Here is a 22,000-nt window from a genome sequence, read left to right as displayed (position 1 = left end):
CAGGGGCTTTGGAGAATAAGTTGAGCCCTCCTCTTTGTGGCAGCCCCTCAAATACTGGGCTACTGCTATCATGTGCCCCTGGTCCAGTGATGGCTAACCTTTTTGCCATCGCATGCCAAAAGCGGGGGGAGCCCACACCCATAATTCAATGCCCCCCACCCCCCGCACATGTGCACGTGACAAACCCCCCCTCCCCGGATTCCACTCGCTTTTGGCACACACTGGCAAAAAGGTTACCGGTGGGCCCATTTTTTTGCCCTCCCCAGGCTCCAGAGGCTTTTTTGGAGCCTGGGGAGGGTGAAAACGGCCTCCCCCACCACCCCCCGGAGGCCCTCCAGAGGCCGGAAACGGCCTGTTTCCTGACTTCCGGAGGCCCTGGAGGCCCAAAAATCAGGTGCCTGGTGTGTGCATGCGTGCTGGAGCTGAGCTAGGGCAACGCTTTAGGAGCAGGAGCAGAAGCAGAAGTGAATGAACTTCCTGCCTTCCTTTATATGTCTGCTTAGCACAGCCAATTAGTCATCTTTGTAGCAGTTAAAGTTACAGAACATAGTTTTCTATCTATTATCTACCCAACCGTAGGATAAGCATCCAACAGCGTGCCCACAGATATGGCTCTGGATGCCACCTGTGGCTTATTTATTTATTTATTTATTTATTTATTTATTTATTATCAGATTTATATACCGCCTTTCTCCCGAAGGACTCAGGGCGGTGGACAGCCAAAGTAAAAACATAAATACAAACATTAAAATACAGTTAAAAAGATATATATGTGTTTGGCCCCATAGTTAAAAAACAATAACAAACCTATTAAAAACATTTTAAAAAGTGTTAAGCCAGCCCGGCTTGCTGAAAAAGAAAGGTTTTAAGGGCACGGCGGAAGGCACTGAGGTCTTGGATTCTCCGTATCTCTGGGGGCAGTTGATTCCAGAGGGCAGGTGCCCCCACAGAAAAGGCCCTCCCCTGGGGGTCACCAGCCTGCACTGTTTGGCTGATGGCACCCCGAGGAGGCCCTCTCTGTGGGAGCGCACGGGTCGATGGGAGATCGTCGGTGGCAGCAGGCGGTCTCAAAGATAGCTAGGCCCTATGCCATGGAGCGCTTTAAAGGTGATAACCAACACCTTGAAGCGCACCCAGAAGACCACTGGGAGCCAGTGCAGCTCGCACAGGAGCGGTGTTACATGGGAGCGCCAGGCTGCTCCCGTCACTACCCGCGCTGCTGCATTCTGGACCAGTTGGAGCCTCCGGGTGCTCCTCAAGGGGAGCCCCATGTAGAGAGCGTTGCAGTAGTCAAGGCGAGAGGTGACGAGGGCATGAGTGACTGTACACAGGGAATCCCGATCAAGAAAGGGCCGCAACTGGCGGATCAGGCGAACCTGACAAAAGGTCCCCCTGGTTACAGCCGTCAGATGTTCCTCCAAGGACAGCTGCCTATCCAGGAGGACTCCCAGATTGCGAGCCCTCTCTGTGGGGGCCAACAACTCGCCCCCAATAGTCAGTGATGGAGTCAACTGACTATATCGGGATGCCGGGAGCCACAGCCACTCAGTCTTGGAAGGGTTGAGCCTGAGCCTGTTCCTCCCCATCCAGATCCGCACAGCCTCCAGGCACTGGGACGTCACTTCAAGGGCATCGTTGGGGTGGCCCGGGGTGGAGATGTACAGCTGGGTGTCATCAGCGTACTGGTGGTACTTCACCCCGAAGCCACGGATGATCTCACCCAGCGGCTTCACATAGATGTTGAACAAAAGGGGCGAGAGGACCGACCCCTGAGGCACACCACATATGAGGTGTCTCGAGGTCGACCTCTGCCCCCCTGCCAACACAAACTGTGACCGGTTGGAGAGAAAGGAGGAGAACCACTGCAACACGGTGCCTCCCACCCCCAACTCTTCCAGCCGGTGCAGCATGATACCATGGTCGATGGTATCAAAAGCCGCTGAGAGGTCTAACAGGACCAGAACAGAGGAGCAACCCCTGTCCCGAGCCCTCCAGAGATCATCTACCAATGCGACCAATGTCATTTCCGTGTTGTACCCGGGCCTGAAACTCGACTGGAATGGATCTAGATAAGACGTTTCCTCCAGGTATTGTGGAAACTGTTGTGCGACCACAGTCTCAACAACCTTCGCCACAAAGCGAAGGTTGGAGACGGGACGGTAGTTGGCTAATACTGCCGGGTCCAGGGAAGGCTTCTTGAGGAGAGGCCTCACCACCACCTCTTTCAAGGCCGTGGGGAAGTAACCCTCACTCAACAAAGCTTTGATAATTCCCTGGAGCCAGCCTCGTGTAACCTCCCGGGAAGCCAGTACTAACCAGGAGGGACACAGGTCCAACAAACATGTGGCCGCACTAAGTCTCCCCAAAGTCCTGTCCACGTCATCAGGGGTCACAGAGTCAAACTCTTCCCAGTTAAATTCTCAAGACTATTCCTCGCCACCCTGCCCGAATCTACCCAGTCAGAGTCCAAATCCCCCCGAATCTGTGCGATTTTGTCATACAGATATTGTCCGAAATCCTCAGCCCTGCCTTCCAGGGGGTCCTTCTGCACTCCTGGATGTAGCAGGGAGCGGCTCACCCTGAACAGGGCGGCCGGACGATTATCTGATGACGCAATAAGAGCGGAAAAGTAATTAAACTTTGCCGCCTTTATCGCCACTGGGTAGGTCTTAATATGCGACAGTCAGATTCAGCGAGACTGGCCCTCCAACCACTCTCCAGGTGTCTTTTCCGGCGCTTCATCTCCCTCAGCTCCTCGGTAAACCATGGAGCCACATGGGATCGGCACCGGGTCAGAGGCCGCAAAGGCACGACTCGATCTAAAGCCCCACCAGCCACCCGATCCCAGGCAGCTACCAGGTCTTCGGCCGAGTCGTGTGCCAGATCCTCAGGAAATGGCCCAAGCTCCGTCTGGAACCTATCAGGATCCATCAGGCGCCTGGGGCGGACCCACCTTATTGGTTCCGCCTCCCTGCGGCAGGGTGTAGCGGTTCGAAGGTCCAGGCGAAGGAGCGAGTGATCTGTCCATGACAAGGGTTCCATCTCTATATCCCCTATAAGAAGACCACCCAACCACTGGCCAGAGACAAAAATCAGGTCCAGAGTGTGTCCCCCCCTGTGAGTGGGGCCATGAACTAACTGGCCCTCATGGAAGCCATGAACTCCCGGGCCATCTCAGACGTTTCACCAACGGATGGCAGGTTGAAATCACCCATGACCATAAGCCTGGGTGTATCAACTGCCACCGTGGCTATCACGTCGAGTAGCTCAGGTAGGGCCGTTGCCACGTGGCAGGGAGCCAGGTACGTTAGCAGCAAGCCCATCTGAACCCCCTGACCCCACCTCACAAAGAGGGATTCACACCCGGCAATCTGTGGCACAGTGGTCTCCCTCGGACCAAGACCTTCTTTAATAATAACCGCCACCCCCACCCCCCGCCCCTGCCCTGGGCCCTCGGCTGATGGAATGCTCTGAAGCCTGGTGGGCACATCTCAACCAGAGGGACCCCTCCCTCCGGGCCCAGCCAGGTCTCCGTAATACCCGCCAGGTCCGTTCCCCCCTCCTGTATAAGATCATAGATGAGGGGGGCCTTATTTACCACGGACCTGGTGTTGCGCAGCATCATCCGAAGGCCCCGGTCCTGAGCCATAGGTTCACCAACACAGCCCTAATCCTTCTTTTCTCTAGATCAGCCAAACCCAAATCCTGCAACCGTTCTTCATGTGTTTTTGTCTGCAGGCCCTTCATCATTCTATTTGCTATTCTTTGCACTCAACATCTTTTTTGTAGTGTAGTGACCAAAACTGAGTGGGTTTTACTAAGGTTTTATAAAGCGGTACTAATGATTTCGATTCTATGCCTCTGTTTATACAACTCAGGACTGCATGGCCTGTTCACAGCTGGCTCATGTTTAAAGGCTCGGCCACTGGGACTCCAAGCTCCATCTCGCACCTACTGTTTTTGAGCCAGGTGTTGCCTAATCTGCACTTGTACCTTTGGCTTTTCTTCTACCTTGCTTTTCTCCACATTAAATGCCGTTCTGTTGGAGAGGGCCCGTTGTCCCCATCTGCCAAGATCTGGGGCTGGACCCTTTGGGATGCAGGTGACCCGAGGGGCCCCGTCTCAACAGGGAGGCCGGGGCTCTTCTTGCCACTGTCAGCCCCGGTGCAGATGTCAGTCTGCACCGATAAAGAATCCTGTAACCATCCCCATCAAGGTTTGGAGCCTTTCATTTTGGAACCTTTTAATTGGCAGACGCTCTTACATGTGTTACACAACCAGTGAATCGTCTTCGTCTTCGTCTTCATCCAACTCGGGGGGGAAATGGCGGATGACGTGGAGCGTGGAGAGGTCCTCACTGTCAAAATAGTTGAGGTTCAGGTAACGGGCGATGCGGCGCCCAAGGCTGTCGACCAGCTGTTTGTGGGGGAGAGAAAGAAGTCGGAGCCGAGTGCAGCAATCGCCCTTAGACTTTATATACAGTCTGTCATGTAGTGCTTTTCCCGCCCTCCCTGAGCGGTTTACAGAGTCAGCCTCTTGCCCCCCAACAATCTGGGTCCCCGTTTTACCGACCTCGGAAGGGCGGAAGGCTGAGTCAAGCTTGAGCCGGTCAGGATCAAACTCCTGGCAGTGAGTAGAATTAGCCTGCAGTACTGCATTCTAACCACTGCGCTACCACGGCTCTCCAGCATAAGGCCAGACACGGGGAGGGGTCCTACTCCAGCCCCTCCTCTCTACATCCCCTTCCCTCTTTGGGCAGCTTCTTTTGGGTTCAGGGTCCTTGGCCCGTCCACAGGCAGCACCCTGATCCCTGCAGCAGGTGGGCCATACGAGTTGGGTTGCCCCTTCCCCTGTGCTTACTGGCATGCTTGGACTACAGTTTTCATGGGCCTCTTCCAGAAGGATGCGGTGCTGAGATTTCGGGTGTGCAGGGAGGGTGGCAGAATGGCAGATCCCCAGGCCAGCAAGACAGGCAGAGCCAGATGGAGGCTCATTTGTCCGTCTGCAGCCTGCTTCTGCCACCCTAAAGTCTCTTGGGAAAAGCGTGGCCAGGCAGGGGCAATGGGGTGGGGGCAAAGCTGAGGGGTAAGGGGCTGTTCTCCTCCCTCATGAGGCGCTCAGGGCCCCATGGAAGGGGGGGGGCTTCCTCAGCTGGGCAGGAAAGGATTCTCTCTCTCTGTGAGTGGATGCACAGACCAACCATAGAAAGCTGGATGCTCAATTAACGTCCCTCGTCTTCCCTTGGAATTGCCAGGGCCAGGCTGGCCCAAGGATGATAAGCCACCTCCTCCCAGGGGGCTGCAGGCTGGGGGGGGGGAAGGGTCTTTCCAACTGGAGCAAAAGACGGGGGGGGAGCAAATCTCAGGATGGAGGAGCAGCAGAATGTTGCAGAGGTGTGGGGGGGAAGCTTGGCAATCTGCTTGACCCCGTCCTAAACATAATCCCTATCACTCACATCCCACAAGGAACCTGCCCAAGCCCTGCTGGCTGGGGAGCATGGGAGTTGTGGTCCAACCAGCTAAGAACATCTATTAATATTTTTATCTGTTGTGTTTTATAATGGATGATTTTGATGTTTTCAGAGTTTTTATGTTACAAGCCCCCAAGGTCGTTGGATATGAGGTGGGAGGCAATAAATTTTATCAATAGACAGACAGACAGACAGACATGATAATAGAAAGAGAGAGAAATAGATAGATGATAGATAGATAGATAGATAGATAGATAGATAGATAGATAGATAGATAAGAGAAATAGGTGAGGGAAATGAGAGAGATGTATATAATATATAAATATAGATATAGAGAAAGATACAGAAATATAGATAATAGAAATAGATGATAGATAGATAGATAGATAGATAGATAGATAGATAGATAGATAGACAGACAGACAGATAGATGATAGACATAGACAGAGATAGGTGATAGATGATAGATGATAAAAAAATGGATGGATGGATGGATGGATGCCCAGATGGAGGAAGATTGTTTTGGCACATTTCCACAACCCAAAATGGGGCAGCCTTCAGGATGGGGTGAGGCCAGCTTGCCAGATGCTGGGAGGATCGGGGAGGAGATGGACTTCCAGCCATTTGCCTTCACCCTCTTGCTGCCCCATGGAACAGCCTCCTCCTTCTCCCCAGCTCTCACCTCATGGTTCTTGGTCAAGTGCACCAGGGTGAGGACTTCGAGGCGGTACCCGTTGATGATGAGGCTGTAGAAAAGCTGTCCATGGGCTGGAAGAGGACAACACCAGATGATGGCCCTGGACCTTCAACAGATGGTTTCATGCTTCCCGGCAAAGGTCTTCTCAGCCACCCCTTGGTTGAAGGCCTCAAATCTCCTTTCACTGACCGCAGATGTGGCAGCTTAATGATAGTTGGAATAACTTTCAGCCATGGTTGAAACCATGGAGAGACTAAAAGTAGACCTCCCCCCCATGATTTTACGGGTGCTTCTGGATTGGACTGATTCACACCACCCCAAAGCCACTGGTGGTTGGGATTTATGACTTAATGTAGCTTGTGAGTCCGGTTGCTATGCTTTGGTCAACGAACTGCTTCAGTTCATCCATGCTAGTGACTTAATCTGGTTTCTGAGTTCATTCGTTTTCCAGGTTTAGGCAATTACAGGCTAATCGGAAGTCCTGGGTTGCTGCAATGTGCTAAACTGGGGGTGTTAAACTTTAAGGCTTGTGGACTTCAAGTCCACAAGCCTCAAAGTTGCCAAACTTGAAGAGTCCTGGATTAAATCACCCATAAGTGAAGAAACCAACCAACAACTAACAAAGCTTAGAACGTTTACTTGGTCTCTCAGTGCCCAGTTGAGCCCGCCATAAACAAACTCATGTGTTGCTCCTCAGTATTGCAGGCCCACAACATCTCCTTAGTTGTGGTGCCTTAGATTCCCCCAAAACTTCCTCTCTTTCTAGTGTTGACCTTTGGGGGGGTTGGAGGCATCGGCCAGACCTTTGCTAAGCAACTTGGAGGCCGGTGGGCATTTCCTGCCAGGAGCCGCTCAACTCTTGACCCAGAAGGAAGCCAAGGGGGGGAAGGAACGTCTGGTTTGGGTGGGAAAGGGCGACGTCCCAGGGGAGTTTCAGAAAAGAGCCTCGCCCTAGGAGGGGGCCCGCAAAGGGGGCAGGGCAAGGAGCAGGGGGGGGGAATGGCCAGAGGAGGGGTCTTTGAGGAGGACAGAGGGGGGGCTTGGGGTCTCCTCTCTTGCCTGAGCCTGGTGGGGGCCCTGTCCATTCAGCTGAGGAGCCCAGGGTGGCCGTTCCGTCCTTCAGGGCTCGACCCACGGCAGGGATCGGGGCTCCGAAGGGGCTTGGATTGACTGGATCGGCTGCACAGCTGGCAAGCAAGCTACAGGCAGTCCTTCACTTACAACGGTTCATTTAGTGACAAGAGCACTGAAAAAAGTAACTCATGACCGTTTTTCACAGCTACGACCGTCCCAGCCTTCCCCACAGGCTCAAAATCCAGGCACTTGACAACCAACTCATATTTATGACGGTCGCATAGGCTGAGGACCTGCTTTGCAACCTTCGGACAAGTGAAATCAACGGGGGAGCCAGATTCGCTGAACCACCGCAGTACTAACTTAACGACCACAGTTGACTCATTTAACAAGTGTCTCGCTTAGCGGCAGAAATGTTGGGCTCAATTGTGGTTGTAAGTCGAGGACTACCTGTAGTTGATTTAGCGACCATTCAAAGTTACAAGGGCACTGAAAGAGAGACCTTTGACCCCTTTTCACACTTACGGCTGTTGCATGGTCACGTGATCAGAATTCAGACGCTTGGCAACTGACTCGTATTTATGACGGTCGCTGCGTCCCAGGATCACACGATCCCCATTTGTGACTTTCTGACCAGCAAAGTCAATGGGGAAGCCTGATTCACTTAATGACTGTGGCAGGAAATGTAAAATGGAGCAAAATTCGCTTAGCGACAGAAATGTTGGGCTCCATTGTGGTCGTAAGTCCAGGACTGACTGGGAGAGGGAGAGGGAGAGGAGGAGCAAGGGCCCCGGGGGGTACCGTCTCGCTGGCCGACCAGCCGGACGTAGATCTGGTGCAGGGGCCCCTCGTGCCAAAGGATGCCCCGGATGTAGAACTGGTAGTACTCCCGGATGTGGTTGATGATCAGCCGCCGCTTGCAGAGGTTGCTGACCAGGACCCAGAGGCTGGCCACCAGGCTGAAGATGAAGAAAGCGGAGAGGTCCTGGTAGGCCTGCAAGGGGGGAAGGGAGGGGCCGGGCTCAGGAGGAGAGGGGGCCCTGCTCGCTCCCTTGGAGGAGCTCGGGAAGAAACGGGGGGCACCCGGGGGGTTTCCCGGGAGTGTGGGGGGATTGCCTTGGTCCCCAGCAGGGTGGCAGGGAAAGCTGGGAAGCCATGGGACCCTGCAAATCCTCCTCCTCTTTCCCAACTCTGCAATCCCCACTACTACTGCTAGCACAGCTGATGTTCCCCAGTTGGGTCATGAAATGTCTGCAAGAAAACCATCCAGTTCAGAGAGCACCCAGGACCCCACAGTCCTTTTCTTCCTCCTCCCCCCCGTCCTCCTCCTCTCCACAAACCCCACTCTCTTCTAGCACTGATGTTGTTCCCTAGTTGGGTCATGAAAAGTCTGCAAGAAAACTACCCAGCTCAGAGAGCACCACAGTCCTTTTCCTCCTCCTCCTCCACCAGCCCACAAACCCCCACTCCCTTCCAGCACTGACCATGCTACCTAGGTTTGGGTCATGGAAGGTCTGGAAGAAAACCACCAAACTCCGGGAGCAGCAAGGAACCCAGTGGATAAATCTCTCCTTCTTTGTTTTAAGTTCCTCAGCTGGAAAATGGGCTGGGGACAGGGACTTGCCTGGGTTACTGCACTGTGTCCTGAGCATGATTCGCAAGTGGGGCACCCCGCACTCAGGGAGGGGGGGGCTGGGTTGGGGGGCGATGGCCGCAGAGCTGCAATCCAAGGCAGAGGCTGCCTGCCCCAACAGCTGGGTCCCTCCAGAGGTTTGGGCCAGCAACTCCCAGGCTCTCTAACTCTGGGCCCTCTTGCCTGGCCCCCAAACGGCCCCTAAGGCCAGGAGTGGCTGGGGAGCAACGCAGCCCCCAAAGGATCGGACTAGAGGTGAAGCGAGGGGAGTCCTGGGGGTCCCGAGTCAGAGCAACGAGAAGGACTCACCGCAGACATTTTGAAGTAGAAGATGCTGGCAACGACAGAGATGACAAAGCAGAGCAGGCCTTTCCAGACAGTGTCCTTGTAATACTCCATCACAAACACTGCGGGAAGGACGCACAGTCAGGGCGGCCCTCGGCTCCTGCCAGGAGGGGCCTGTGAGGGGTCTCGAGGGTCTTCGCCCCAGAGCCGCCCCCTCCCACCCTCAGGCCAGCCCTTCAAAACTCACAAAGTCTCCTGTGCAATTCAAAGTCTCTCTCCTGTCTGACCACAAGATTAAAAGGCCTCCCCATCTCTTCTGGGCAACGGATGGATCGCCTGATCTCGGATGCTGACCCACCCACGTGGCCAGCAGCTTCAAGAGCCACATAGAGCCAGAAAGGCCACGGAGTCCCACATTTGGACTTGCCAAGAAGCCGGGGCTGAAATCCGGCAGGTTCTAACAGGTTCTGGAGAACCGGTAGTGGAAATTTTGAGTAGTTCGGAGAATCAGCAAATACCACCTCTGGCTGGCCCCAGAGTGGGGTGGGAATGGAGATTTTGTAATATCCTTCCCCTGCCACGCCCACCAAGCCACGCCCACAGAAGCGGTAGTAAAAAAATTGGAATTTCACCACTGCAAGAAGCCCCTCTGTGGCTCTGGCATGCACATTCTGAGCCAGAGAGCTCTGCCACTTCCCGTGCTGGAGATCAGCGTCACATCCCTGCCACTGGCATAGCCTCCTTCCCTAAATGCCCATGGAGATTCTCCATCCTCCAGGACACGGTTGTCTTGTCCCAAAAGTGTTTCCAAACGGCAACGGGACTTTCTTGGTTTTTCTTTGAAGATGTTTCACTTCTTAGCCAAGAAGCTTCTTCAGTTCTGACTGAATGGTGGCTGCGTGTGTGAATGGAAGGAGGACTCTCAGAAAGTGTGCTAATGACCAGCTGTCTGCAAGGACTGTAAGTCCTCCCATTCCCCACCATTCAGGCAGAACTGAAGAAGCTTCTGGGATGAGAAGCGAAACGTCTTCAAGGAAAAACAAAGGAAGTCCAGTTTTGGACTCCTTCCCTAAAGGTCTCCTTGGACGGGCATTCTTCCACTGCCGTTTCTGGCTCTCCATCTGGAGGAGCTCACCTGTGCCAGCACCAAACGGTGGGATCTCCTGGCTGCTTTCTTTCTCCAAACCACAACCAGCTGCAGGAGCAGCTGCACTCGGTTACTAAATGAGCCCATTTTCTGGATTCGCCTGAGGCCCTGAGCTGTAAGCCAGAGGTGCTTTTCCCAAAGGCAGCTGGACTTTCTCGCTGGTCTCCTTGGAAACATTTCACTTCCCAGCCAAGCAGCTGAACTCAACTTTGAAAGCTGAACTTTGAGAATTGAAGAAGCTTCTTGGAGGAGAAGTGAAACGTTTTCAAAGAAACCCCCCCCCCCCAAGAAAGTCCAGTTGTCTTTTGGGGAAAGCACCTTTGGGGCAACCAGGACCTGGGTCAGTGGTCCCCAACCTCCCTGGCTCTGTGGAGGTGGGGGCAGCAGGGGGGAGGAGTGGGGATGGGTTTGCCACATGCGGTCACCCACCTGGGGGAAGCAGTTCTCAACCGGCCACAGCCAGTACGGGCACTGTGGACCGGGGATTGGAGACCCCTGACCTGCGTGACTGAGGGTCTCCATAGGCATCGAACTCCAGACTTACCCAATGGGTTGAAAACCATTTTACCGCCTTCTATATAAGGACTCCCATACCGGTTTTTCCAACCTTAGCCCAATAGATTTACTCTACAGGTAGTCCTCAACTTACAATGGCACTGGAAAAAGGGACTTATGACCATATTTTACACTTACAGCCGTTGCAGCCTCCCCAGGGCCACGGGATCAACATTCAGATGCTTGGCAACTGACTCATACTTATGACGGTTGCAGTGTCCCTGGGGTCACGTGATCCCCTTTTGCGACCTTCTGATGAGCCAAGTCAGTAGGGAAGCCAGATTCACTTAACAACCATGAGACTAACTTAACGACTGATTCACTGAACAACTGTGGCAAGAAAGGTCATAAAATGGGGCAAAATTCACTTAACCAGTGTCTTGCTTAGCAGCAGAAACATTGGGCTCGGTTGGGGTCATAAGTCGAGGACTTGCCTGTACTGCGCAGTCTCTCCTTGATTCTCCTCATTTCTAAACCTGAATTTGGGTCCAGTTGCAGACCAGCTGTTCTGGGGCTTTGGGCCAGTTGCTTTTCAACTTTGCCCTCCCAGAGATGCCACCTTTCCACCCCACAAGTGCCCAGGCAGTGGGGCCGAAGGCTCAGGGTGTAGAAGAGGTGACTGTGGCCCTGAAAGCCTCTCCGGGCCCCCCCCTCATTTCCTTAAAAGTGTTGCGTAACATTGGGCCCCAAACACTGCGGAATAAACGCTTTGCCTGCATTTCTGATAAACCCTTCAGAGGCTGGTTGGTTGATTTATGATGTTACGCCTTTATCGTTTCTATGAATGACTCAAGGCGGTGGACACACTGAATGCGCCTTCCTTCTGTGGCAAGAAGAACAACTATAGCAAGAAAGGTCGTAAAATGGAACAAAACTCGTTTAACAATTGTCTCGCTTAGCAACAGAAATGCTGGGCTCTATTGTGGTCGTAAGCCGAGGACTCCCTGTCGTTTGAGATTCCTTGACTGTCCTGTTTGGCACTGAAGGCCTGCGACCATCACATTCTAAGATTTGTTTCTGTGCGTTCTTCAGTGTAAAAACGAGCGGACACCTTGTTTCTCACAGTCCTCCTTACGGGCCAATTGCACCGGCCCCTGAGGCTCCATCCAGGTGTATCCATCAACCCCCCCCCTCCAAATCTGTGCCTGGTTGCCCAGCCGAGCCCTTCTTCACCACAGGCTGTATGCAGGACCTGGAGAGGCTCGGGGGCCCTTCCCCAACCCCCATTCTGCGCCCCCCCCGGAAAACTCCGTACCTTTGGGCTGCTGCACCTGGAAGGGGAAGTATTTGTTTTCCTGGAGTTGCTGGTGCAGGTATTCCTCCGAATTGACAAAGCCACAATACCAGAGGGCCAGGGGGCCCCTCAGAATGGACTTCAGAAGCATCCTCCCAGGGGTTCTGGGAAGGAAGGAAGGAAGAAAGGGAGGGAGGGAGGGAAGGGGAAGGAACAAAAGCAGGAAAAGAGAAAAGAGAAGGAAGGAGGGAGGGAAGGAGGGAACAGAAGGAAGGAAGGAAGAAAAGGGAAGGGAGGAAAGGAAAAGAGAAAAAAGGGAGAGAGGAAGGGAGGGAGGGAGGGAGGGAGGGAGGGAGGGAGGGAAGGGGAAGGAACAAAAGCAGGAAAAGAGAAAAGAGAAGGAAGGAGGGAGGGAGGAGAAGGAAGGAAGAAAGGGGAAGGGAGGAAAGAAGGAAAAGAAAAAAGGAAAGAAGGAAGGGAGGGAGGGAGGAGAAGGAAGGAAAAAAAGGAAAGGAAAGGGAGGAAAGAAGGAAAAGAGAAAAAGAAGGAAGGAAGGAAGGAAGACGTGAGCAGAGAGGGAGGGGCAACACCTGGCAAGGAAAGGACCCCCACTCCCTCAGATCAGCAGGATAAGGGGTAGCCCTTGGGGAGAAGGATGGGGGGACCCTGAGCCCCTTGTCACACCCCAGGAAAGCCCACCCAGCAGCTTGACACTGCCCTGAAGCTACCCTGGTAACCATCCCCCCCACCTCCCAAACAAAAGCAGGATAAAGTACTAGGCCTCCTTTTCCTCTGATCTGGAAGACCCAGCAGAGGCTCAGCGGCATGGGCAGGGGGTCTGCTCTGCCCCCTCTCTGGCAGCTGCGAATGGCCCCTGGGGGAGCTGCAGAGAGCACGAGGGCAGCCTTTGCGCCAACAGAGGCTCAGCAGTGTCTCTCGGGCACTTGGCTGGCACCAAAGGCCACCCACTGCCTGTCTCTCTTGGGTTCAGCTGGGCGCAGCAGCCGCCAGCCTGGCAACGGGGAGCAACAGAATGCCACCTTCATGGCAACCGGACCCTGCAGCCTCTGACCCTCAGGAACGGGGGCCACCATGGGACAAAAATACCCCCCCCCCGTGGGACCCTGACAGATCTATTGCCACAATAGCCTGGCCCTGGCAAGCAGGTCTGAAAGTTTGTACATCTTCAAGTAGTCCTTGACTTCTGATCCCAATTGAGCCCAAAACGTCTGTTGTTAAGCGAGACAGTTGTTAAGTGAGTTTTGCCCCATTTTACCACCATTCTTGCCACTGTTGTTCAGTGAATCGCTGGGGTTCTTAAATTAGTCAAACTGTTTCCCCGTTGAGTTTGTTTATCAGAAGGTCCCAAAAGGGGATCAGGTGGCAACCCCCAAGGACCCTGCAACTGGCATTGCCAAGGGTGTGAATTTTGATCACACGACCATGGGAAGGCTGCAACAGTCATTAAGTATGAAAACTGGTCATAAGTCCCTTTTTTCACTGGTGTAGTAACCTCAGTCACTAAATGAATGGTTGCAAGTTGAGAACTAAGGAACTAAGCTTGTCAATCGAAAGGTCGGCAGTTCAGCGGTTCGAATCCCTAGTGCCGCCTAATGGGGTGAGCTCCCGTGACTTGTCCCAGCTTCTGCCAACCTAGCAGTTCGAAAGTAGGTAAAAAATGCCAGTAGAAAAATAGGGACCACCTTTGGTGGGAAGGGAACAGTGTTCCGTGCGCCTCTGGCGTTGAGTCATGCCGGCCACATGACTATGGAGACATCTTCGGACAGCGCTGGCTCTTTGGCTTTGAAACGGAGATGAGCACCGCCCCCTAGAGTTGGGAACGACTAGCACACATGTGTTAGTGCGAGGGGAACCTTTACCTTTTACCTTTTTAGCTGAGAACTACCTGCATTTGACCCAATTGATATGAAAGAAAAAATAGTTAGCAGGTTAAAGAACAGCAAAGTTAAAGTTCAAAGTGTTCTTTTAACCGTCTGTTATCGTCGTTTCCTCGCAGAAAGTCTAAAGTATGTGGTTTCTTATTTACCACAAATCACCCCCGACCCTCCTCTCTGACTCCTGGGTCAAATACCCCCCTTTGGTTCTTCATCATGAAATGTTTCCTTAGCTTTTTCACTGGGAATTTTCCCAATAATCGCATCTTTCCATATTTTTAATTTTTGTTTTTAATTCACTTTTGAATGTTGCCTCTGTTTCAATGTTCTTTTGAATTTTGTATTTTAATCTTTGAATAAAATAAAACTGAACATAGAAAAAAAGGAACGGGGGCCACCAGGGGTCACACACGAGGAGACACCCCCACACACACACACCCGCCTGCTGCTCGCTGCCCTTCTTCCTTGGGGCAAATCAGGGTGTGGTTGTGGACACGGGGTCTGCCTGAAAGGGAGGGGGCATTGCTGAGAGGGCGGGGAAGGGCCCAGAGTGAGCTGGATGGGGCAGAGGAGGGGGAGGACGGAGGGGGCCACATGTGACTCTTGACGTCAAGAAAGCTCAACCGAGGCTCAGGGCAGCTTCGTATTTATAATCCTCTCCCTCGTTCTCCCACCCAGGAAAGCTCGGGGGGGGGAAGAGGAAGCGCTACCCCACACGGCCTCTCCTAGCGTCTTCATGGTTTAAATAGGGCTAATTGAATGTCGGCTGGCAGCCCCCAGGGGAGAGCCTTCTCTGTGGGGGCACCTACTATCTGGAATGAGCTCCCCCCGGAGATACGGAGGATCCCGGATCTACGCACCTTCCACCGTGCCCTCAAGACCTTTTTATTCCATCAGGCGGGCCTGGCCTAATTTTTTCCCTTTTTCAAATGCAAATTTTAATCTGTTTTAAATTAGTGGGGTGTTTTAAATCTGTCTTCGGCCAAATTGTTTAATTCAGTTTTATTTTGCTTTTAAATTTTGTATTTATGTGTTTTATCTTGTGGCTGTTCACCGCCCTGAGTCCTTCGGGAGTAGGGCGGTATATAAATCAAATAACAAAAATAAATAAATAAATGAACGTTAAGCATGTTTGGGTTTATTGTCTCAATTCCCCCCACCTTGGGGGGTCTCTGAGCTTGGTCACTTTCTTGCAGCTGGTTCATCACCCAACTAGATAACGTCATCAGTGAACCTGGTTACACACTCCCCCCCAACACTGATGATGTTCCCTAGTTAGGGTCATGAAACGTCTGCAAGAAAAAAGCCAAGCTGTAATGCTCTCTACATGGGGCTCCCCTTGAGGAGCACCCGGAGGCTCCAACTGGTCCAGAATGTGGCCGCGCGGGTGGTAATGGGAGCGACATGGCGCTCCCATGTGACCCCCCCCTCCTGCGCGAGCTGCACTGGCTCCCGGTGGTCTTCCGGGTGCGCTTCAAGGTGTTGGTTACCACCTTTAGAGCGCTCCATGGCTCAGGACCTGGGTAGTTACGAGACCGCCTTCTGCCACCGGTAGCCTCTCACCGGCCAGTACGCTCCCACAGAGAGGGGCTCCTTGGGGTGCCATCGGTCAAACAGTGTTGACCAGCGGCCCCCAGGGGGAGAGCCTTCTCTGTGGGGGCACCTGCCCTTTGGAACGAGTTCCCCCCGGAGATACGGAGGATCCCGGATTTACACACTTTCCACCGTGCCCTCAAGACTTTTTTATTCCAACAAGCTGGGCTGGCCTAAATCTTTTTAATTTAATTTTTTAATTTGCTTTTAAAAAAAGGGGTGTTTTAAATTAGTATGGGCCAAATTTGTTTAATATGTTTTAAATTGTTTTTAGATTTTGTATTGTATGTGTTTTATCTCTGGCTGTTCACCGCCCTGAGTCCTTCGGGGGAAGGGCGGTATATAAATCCAAATAAACCTAAAAAAGCTCAGAGAGCAACAAGGCCCCGAGCTACAAATCTTCTCCTTTATCAAGTTTCTTGGTCTGCCTGAAACAGGAGTCCAGCCACACTTAAAACCTACGCCTGGGTTCGCACAGGGGCTTGAACACCGATTGCCGGGGCTAACTGAGCTCACACATCACGGCAAGCCAAAGTCACCCCGCATTTTCTAAAGAGCCCTTGGAGCAGCACCCCAACAACCCCCACGGGTTCCTCTGGAGTTGGCCAGTCTTAAAATTGCCAAGCTTGGAGACCCCTGCCTTAAACCACGGTCTGCTCCGAGCTCTGCCATGGAATCTGCCAACAGGGAGGGCCATTTTCAAACTTGCTCAGAGTGGAGAAATGGGATGGGGGGGTGGTGGGGGCTTTTTTTGTTGAGTTTGTATATTGAGGTTTTAAATTTGTAAATCCCCCCCGAGTCATTGAAAGTGAGCGGGTGGCCATATAAATGTTCTTAAATGAATAAACAAAGTACAAACGGAAAGAACAGGAAGATGAGTTGAAATCAAGATAAAACCTATGAGATTCCCTCCCCCCCTTTTTAAATGTGAACAGCTTGAAGTGCCTTTGTGAGAAAACATTCACAGCCAGCTGAATTGGAGTTAAATCCAGTTTCTGTCCACTGGTTTATCTCAGAGATAAGAGAGTCCTGGTCAGTCCCTCTCTCTCTCTCTGGCCCCCAGTGAAGAAGTGGGGGAGGGGGGGCAAGAAGAGTGAACAAAACTCCAGGATTGGAATAAGGGGGGCAGGGAGAGGGTAGAATTTCGGCACCAGGCCCAGCCGAAGAAGAAATGCTGCACCAATTACAGAAAAATCCTTTTATCTACAAACTTGAATCTACAAACGTTAGAAAAGAGAAATACGTACAAAAGCAAGAGTCAACAGTAAAGGTGCTTCAGTATTTGTTTTCCTGATACTGTGGGGGGGCCCCACTTTGGACGGAGGACGGCACCTTCAAATTCGGGGTAGAGGATCAGCCATCCTGGAAAACGGGGTGTCTGTGTGTGGGGGTGCCCAACTTGGCAACTTTGGAAAGGAGGTTTGTGCTGCCCCAGAGTCCAGGAGGCGCAGCTCTTAAATTGGGCCCCCGGGGGTCTCTGGGTCCTCCGAGGTGGTTGAGAGCTGCTGCAAACACTGGCGGATTTCTCCATCTGGAGGAGCTCACCTGTGCCAGCACCAAACGGTGGGATCTCCTGGCTGCTTTCTTTCTCCAAACCACAACCAGCTGCAGGAGCAGCTGCACTCGGTTACTAAATGAGCCCATTTTCTGGATTCACCTGAGGCCCTGAGCTGTAAGCCAGAGGTGCTTTTCCCAAAGGCAGCTGGACTTTCTCGCTGGTCTCCTTGGAAACATTTCACTTCCCAGCCAAGCAGCTGAACTCAACTTTGAAAGCTGAACTTTGAGAATTGAAGAAGCTTCTTGGAGGAGAAGTGAAACGTTTTCAAAGAAACCCCCCCCCCCCCAAGAAAGTCCAGTTGTCTTTTGGGGAAAGCACCTTTGGGGCAACCAGGACCTGGGTCAGTGGTCCCCAACCTCCCTGGCTCTGTGGAGGTGGGGGCAGCAGGGGGGAGGAGTGGGGATGGGTTTGCCACATGCGGTCACCCACCTGGGGGAAGCAGTTCTCAACCGGCCACAGCCAGTACGGGCACTGTGGACCGGGGATTGGAGACCCCTGACCTGCGTGACTGAGGGTCTCCATAGGCATCGAACTCCAGACTTACCCAATGGGTTGAAAACCATTTTACCGCCTTCTATATAAGGACTCCCATACCGGTTTTTCCAACCTTAGCCCAATAGATTTACTCTACAGGTAGTCCTCAACTTACAATGGCACTGGAAAAAGGGACTTATGACCATATTTTACACTTACAGCCGTTGCAGCCTCCCCAGGGCCACGGGATCAACATTCAGATGCTTGGCAACTGACTCATACTTATGACGGTTGCAGTGTCCCTGGGGTCACGTGATCCCCTTTTGCGACCTTCTGATGAGCCAAGTCAGTGGGGAAGCCAGATTCACTTAACAACCATGAGACTAACTTAACGACTGATTCACTGAACAACTGTGGCAAGAAAGGTCATAAAATGGGGCAAAATTCACTTAACCAGTGTCTTGCTTAGCAGCAGAAACATTGGGCTCGGTTGGGGTCATAAGTCGAGGACTTGCCTGTACTGCGCAGTCTCTCCTTGATTCTCCTCATTTCTAAACCTGAATTTGGGTCCAGTTGCAGACCAGCTGTTCTGGGGCTTTGGGCCAGTTGCTTTTCAACTTTGCCCTCCCAGAGATGCCACCTTTCCACCCCACAAGTGCCCAGGCAGTGGGGCCGAAGGCTCAGGGTGTAGAAGAGGTGACTGTGGCCCTGAAAGCCTCTCCGGGCCCCCCCCTCATTTCCTTAAAAGTGTTGCGTAACATTGGGCCCCAAACACTGCGGAATAAACGCTTTGCCTGCATTTCTGATAAACCCTTCAGAGGCTGGTTGGTTGATTTATGATGTTACGCCTTTATCGTTTCTATGAATGACTCAAGGCGGTGGACACACTGAATGCGCCTTCCTTCTGTGGCAAGAAGAACAACTATAGCAAGAAAGGTCGTAAAATGGAACAAAACTCGTTTAACAATTGTCTCGCTTAGCAACAGAAATGCTGGGCTCTATTGTGGTCGTAAGCCGAGGACTCCCTGTCGTTTGAGATTCCTTGACTGTCCTGTTTGGCACTGAAGGCCTGCGACCATCACATTCTAAGATTTGTTTCTGTGCGTTCTTCAGTGTAAAAACGAGCGGACACCTTGTTTCTCACAGTCCTCCTTACGGGCCAATTGCACCGGCCCCTGAGGCTCCATCCAGGTGTATCCATCAACCCCCCCCCTCCAAATCTGTGCCTGGTTGCCCAGCCGAGCCCTTCTCCACCACAGGCTGTATGCAGGACCTGGAGAGGCTCGGGGGCCCTTCCCCAACCCCCATTCTGCCCCCCCCCCCGGAAAACTCCGTACCTTTGGGCTGCTGCACCTGGAAGGGGAAGTATTTGTTTTCCTGGAGTTGCTGGTGCAGGTATTCCTCCGAATTGACAAAGCCACAATACCAGAGGGCCAGGGGGCCCCTCAGAATGGACTTCAGAAGCATCCTCCCAGGGGTTCTGGGAAGGAAGGAAGGAAGAAAGGGAGGGAGGAAGGGAAGGGGAAGGAACAAAAGCAGGAAAAGAGAAAAGAGAAGGAAGGAGGGAGGGAGGAGAAGGAAGGAAGAAAGGGGAAGGGAGGAAAGAAGGAAAAGAAAAAAGGAAAGAAGGGAGGGAGGGAGGGAGGAGAAGGAAGGAAAAAAAGGAAAGGAAAGGGAGGAAAGAAGGAAAAGAGAAAAAGAAGGAAGGAAGGAAGACGTGAGCAGAGAGGGAGGGGCAACACCTGGCAAGGAAAGGACCCCCACTCCCTCAGATCAGCAGGATAAGGGGTAGCCCTTGGGGAGAAGGGTGGGGGGACCCTGAGCCCCTTGTCACACCCCAGGAAAGCCCACCCAGCAGCTTGACACTGCCCTGAAGCTACCCTGGTAACCATCCCCCCCACCTCCCAAACAAAAGCAGGATAAAGTACTAGGCCTCCTTTTCCTCTGATCTGGAAGACCCAGCAGAGGCTCAGCGGCATGGGCAGGGGGTCTGCTCTGCCCCCTCTCTGGCAGCTGCGAATGGCCCCTGGGGGAGCTGCAGAGAGCACGAGGGCAGCCTTTGCGCCAACAGAGGCTCAGCAGTGTCTCTCGGGCACTTGGCTGGCACCAAAGGCCACCCACTGCCTGTCTCTCTTGGGTTCAGCTGGGCGCAGCAGCCGCCAGCCTGGCAACGGGGAGCAACAGAATGCCACCTTCATGGCAACCGGACCCTGCAGCCTCTGACCCTCAGGAACGGGGGCCACCATGGGACAAAAATACCCCCCCCGTGGGACCCTGACAGATCTATTGCCACAATAGCCTGGCCCTGGCAAGCAGGTCTGAAAGTTTGTACATCTTCAAGTAGTCCTTGACTTCTGATCCCAATTGAGCCCAAAACGTCTGTTGTTAAGCGAGACAGTTGTTAAGTGAGTTTTGCCCCATTTTACCACCATTCTTGCCACTGTTGTTCAGTGAATCGCTGGGGTTCTTAAATTAGTCAAACTGTTTCCCCGTTGAGTTTGTTTATCAGAAGGTCCCAAAAGGGGATCAGGTGGCAACCCCCAAGGACCCTGCAACTGGCATTGCCAAGGGTGTGAATTTTGATCACACGACCATGGGAAGGCTGCAACAGTCATTAAGTACGAAAACTGGTCATAAGTCCCTTTTTTCACTGGTGTAGTAACCTCAGTCACTAAATGAATGGTTGCAAGTTGAGAACTAAGGAACTAAGCTTGTCAATCGAAAGGTCGGCAGTTCAGCGGTTCGAATCCCTAGTGCCGCCTAATGGGGTGAGCTCCCGTGACTTGTCCCAGCTTCTGCCAACCTAGCAGTTCGAAAGTAGGTAAAAAATGCCAGTAGAAAAATAGGGACCACCTTTGGTGGGAAGGGAACAGCGTTCCGTGCGCCTCTGGCGTTGAGTCATGCCGGCCACATGACCACGGAGACGTCTTCGGACAGCGCTGGCTCTTTGGCTTTGAAACGGAGATGAGCACCGCCCCCTAGAGTTGGGAACGACTAGCACACATGTGTTAGTGCAAGGGGAACCTTTACCTTTTACCTTTTTAGCTGAGAACTACCTGCATTTGACCCAATTGATATGAAAGAAAAAATAGTTAGCAGGTTAAAGAACAGCAAAGTTAAAGTTCAAAGTGTTCTTTTAACCGTCTGTTATCGTCGTTTCCTCGCAGAAAGTCTAAAGTATGTGGTTTCTTATTTACCACAAATCACCCCCGACCCTCCTCTCTGACTCCTGGGTCAAATACCCCCCTTTGGTTCTTCATCATGAAATGTTTCCTTAGCTTTTTCACTGGGAATTTTCCCAATAATCGCATCTTTCCATATTTTTAATTTTTGTTTTTAATTCACTTTTGAATGTTGCCTCTGTTTCAATGTTCTTTTGAATTTTGTATTTTAATCTTTGAATAAAATAAAACTGAACATAGAAAAAAAGGAACGGGGGCCACCAGGGGTCACACACGAGGAGACACCCCCACACACACACACCCGCCTGCTGCTCGCTGCCCTTCTTCCTTGGGGCAAATCAGGGTGTGGTTGTGGACACGGGGTCTGCCTGAAAGGGAGGGGGCATTGCTGAGAGGGCGGGGAAGGGCCCAGAGTGAGCTGGATGGGGCAGAGGAGGGGGAGGACGGAGGGGGCCACATGTGACTCTTGACGTCAAGAAAGCTCAACCGAGGCTCAGGGCAGCTTCGTATTTATAATCCTCTCCCTCGTTCTCCCACCCAGGAAAGCTCAGGGGGGGGAAGAGGAAGCGCTACCCCACACGGCCTCTCCTAGCGTCTTCATGGTTTAAATAGGGCTAATTGAATGTCGGCTGGCAGCCCCCAGGGGAGAGCCTTCTCTGTGGGGGCACCTACTATCTGGAATGAGCTCCCCCCGGAGATACGGAGGATCCCGGATCTACGCACCTTCCACCGTGCCCTCAAGACCTTTTTATTCCATCAGGCGGGCCTGGCCTAATTTTTTCCCTTTTTCAAATGCAAATTTTAATCTGTTTTAAATTAGTGGGGTGTTTTAAATCTGTCTTCGGCCAAATTGTTTAATTCAGTTTTATTTTGCTTTTAAATTTTGTATTTATGTGTTTTATCTTGTGGCTGTTCACCGCCCTGAGTCCTTCGGGAGTAGGGCGGTATATAAATCAAATAACAAAAATAAATAAATAAATGAACGTTAAGCATGTTTGGGTTTATTGTCTCAATTCCCCCCACCTTGGGGGGTCTCTGAGCTTGGTCACTTTCTTGCAGCTGGTTCATCACCCAACTAGATAACGTCATCAGTGAACCTGGTTACACACTCCCCCCCAACACTGATGATGTTCCCTAGTTAGGGTCATGAAACGTCTGCAAGAAAAAAGCCAAGCTGTAATGCTCTCTACATGGGGCTCCCCT

At 52.4% G+C, this 22,000-nt stretch overlaps 1 protein-coding gene across 1 annotated transcript; it reads right to left on the bottom strand.

The window, feature by feature from the left end:
- Positions 1-4,226: 4,226 nt before the first annotated feature.
- TMEM249 (transmembrane protein 249) lies at positions 4,227-12,246 on the bottom strand. Its single transcript, XM_070940221.1, has 5 exons — positions 12,117-12,246; positions 9,184-9,281; positions 8,043-8,235; positions 6,153-6,238; positions 4,227-4,416 (listed from the first exon to the last, which is right to left on the bottom strand). Exons 1-5 carry the CDS (start codon positions 12,244-12,246, stop codon positions 4,270-4,272), a joined length of 654 nt encoding a protein of 217 aa, XP_070796322.1. The 3' UTR covers positions 4,227-4,269.
- Between the last annotated feature and the right edge of the window lie 9,754 nt (positions 12,247-22,000).

This window comes from Pituophis catenifer, unplaced genomic scaffold (genome assembly GCF_029215685.1).
Source record: "Pituophis catenifer annectens isolate HBS135680 unplaced genomic scaffold, rPitCat1.0.hap2 SCAF_3, whole genome shotgun sequence".
NCBI lineage: Eukaryota > Metazoa > Chordata > Lepidosauria > Squamata > Colubridae > Pituophis > Pituophis catenifer.
Note: the sequence above shows the minus strand (reverse complement) of the source record. Positions and strands in the feature narration are given on the sequence as shown.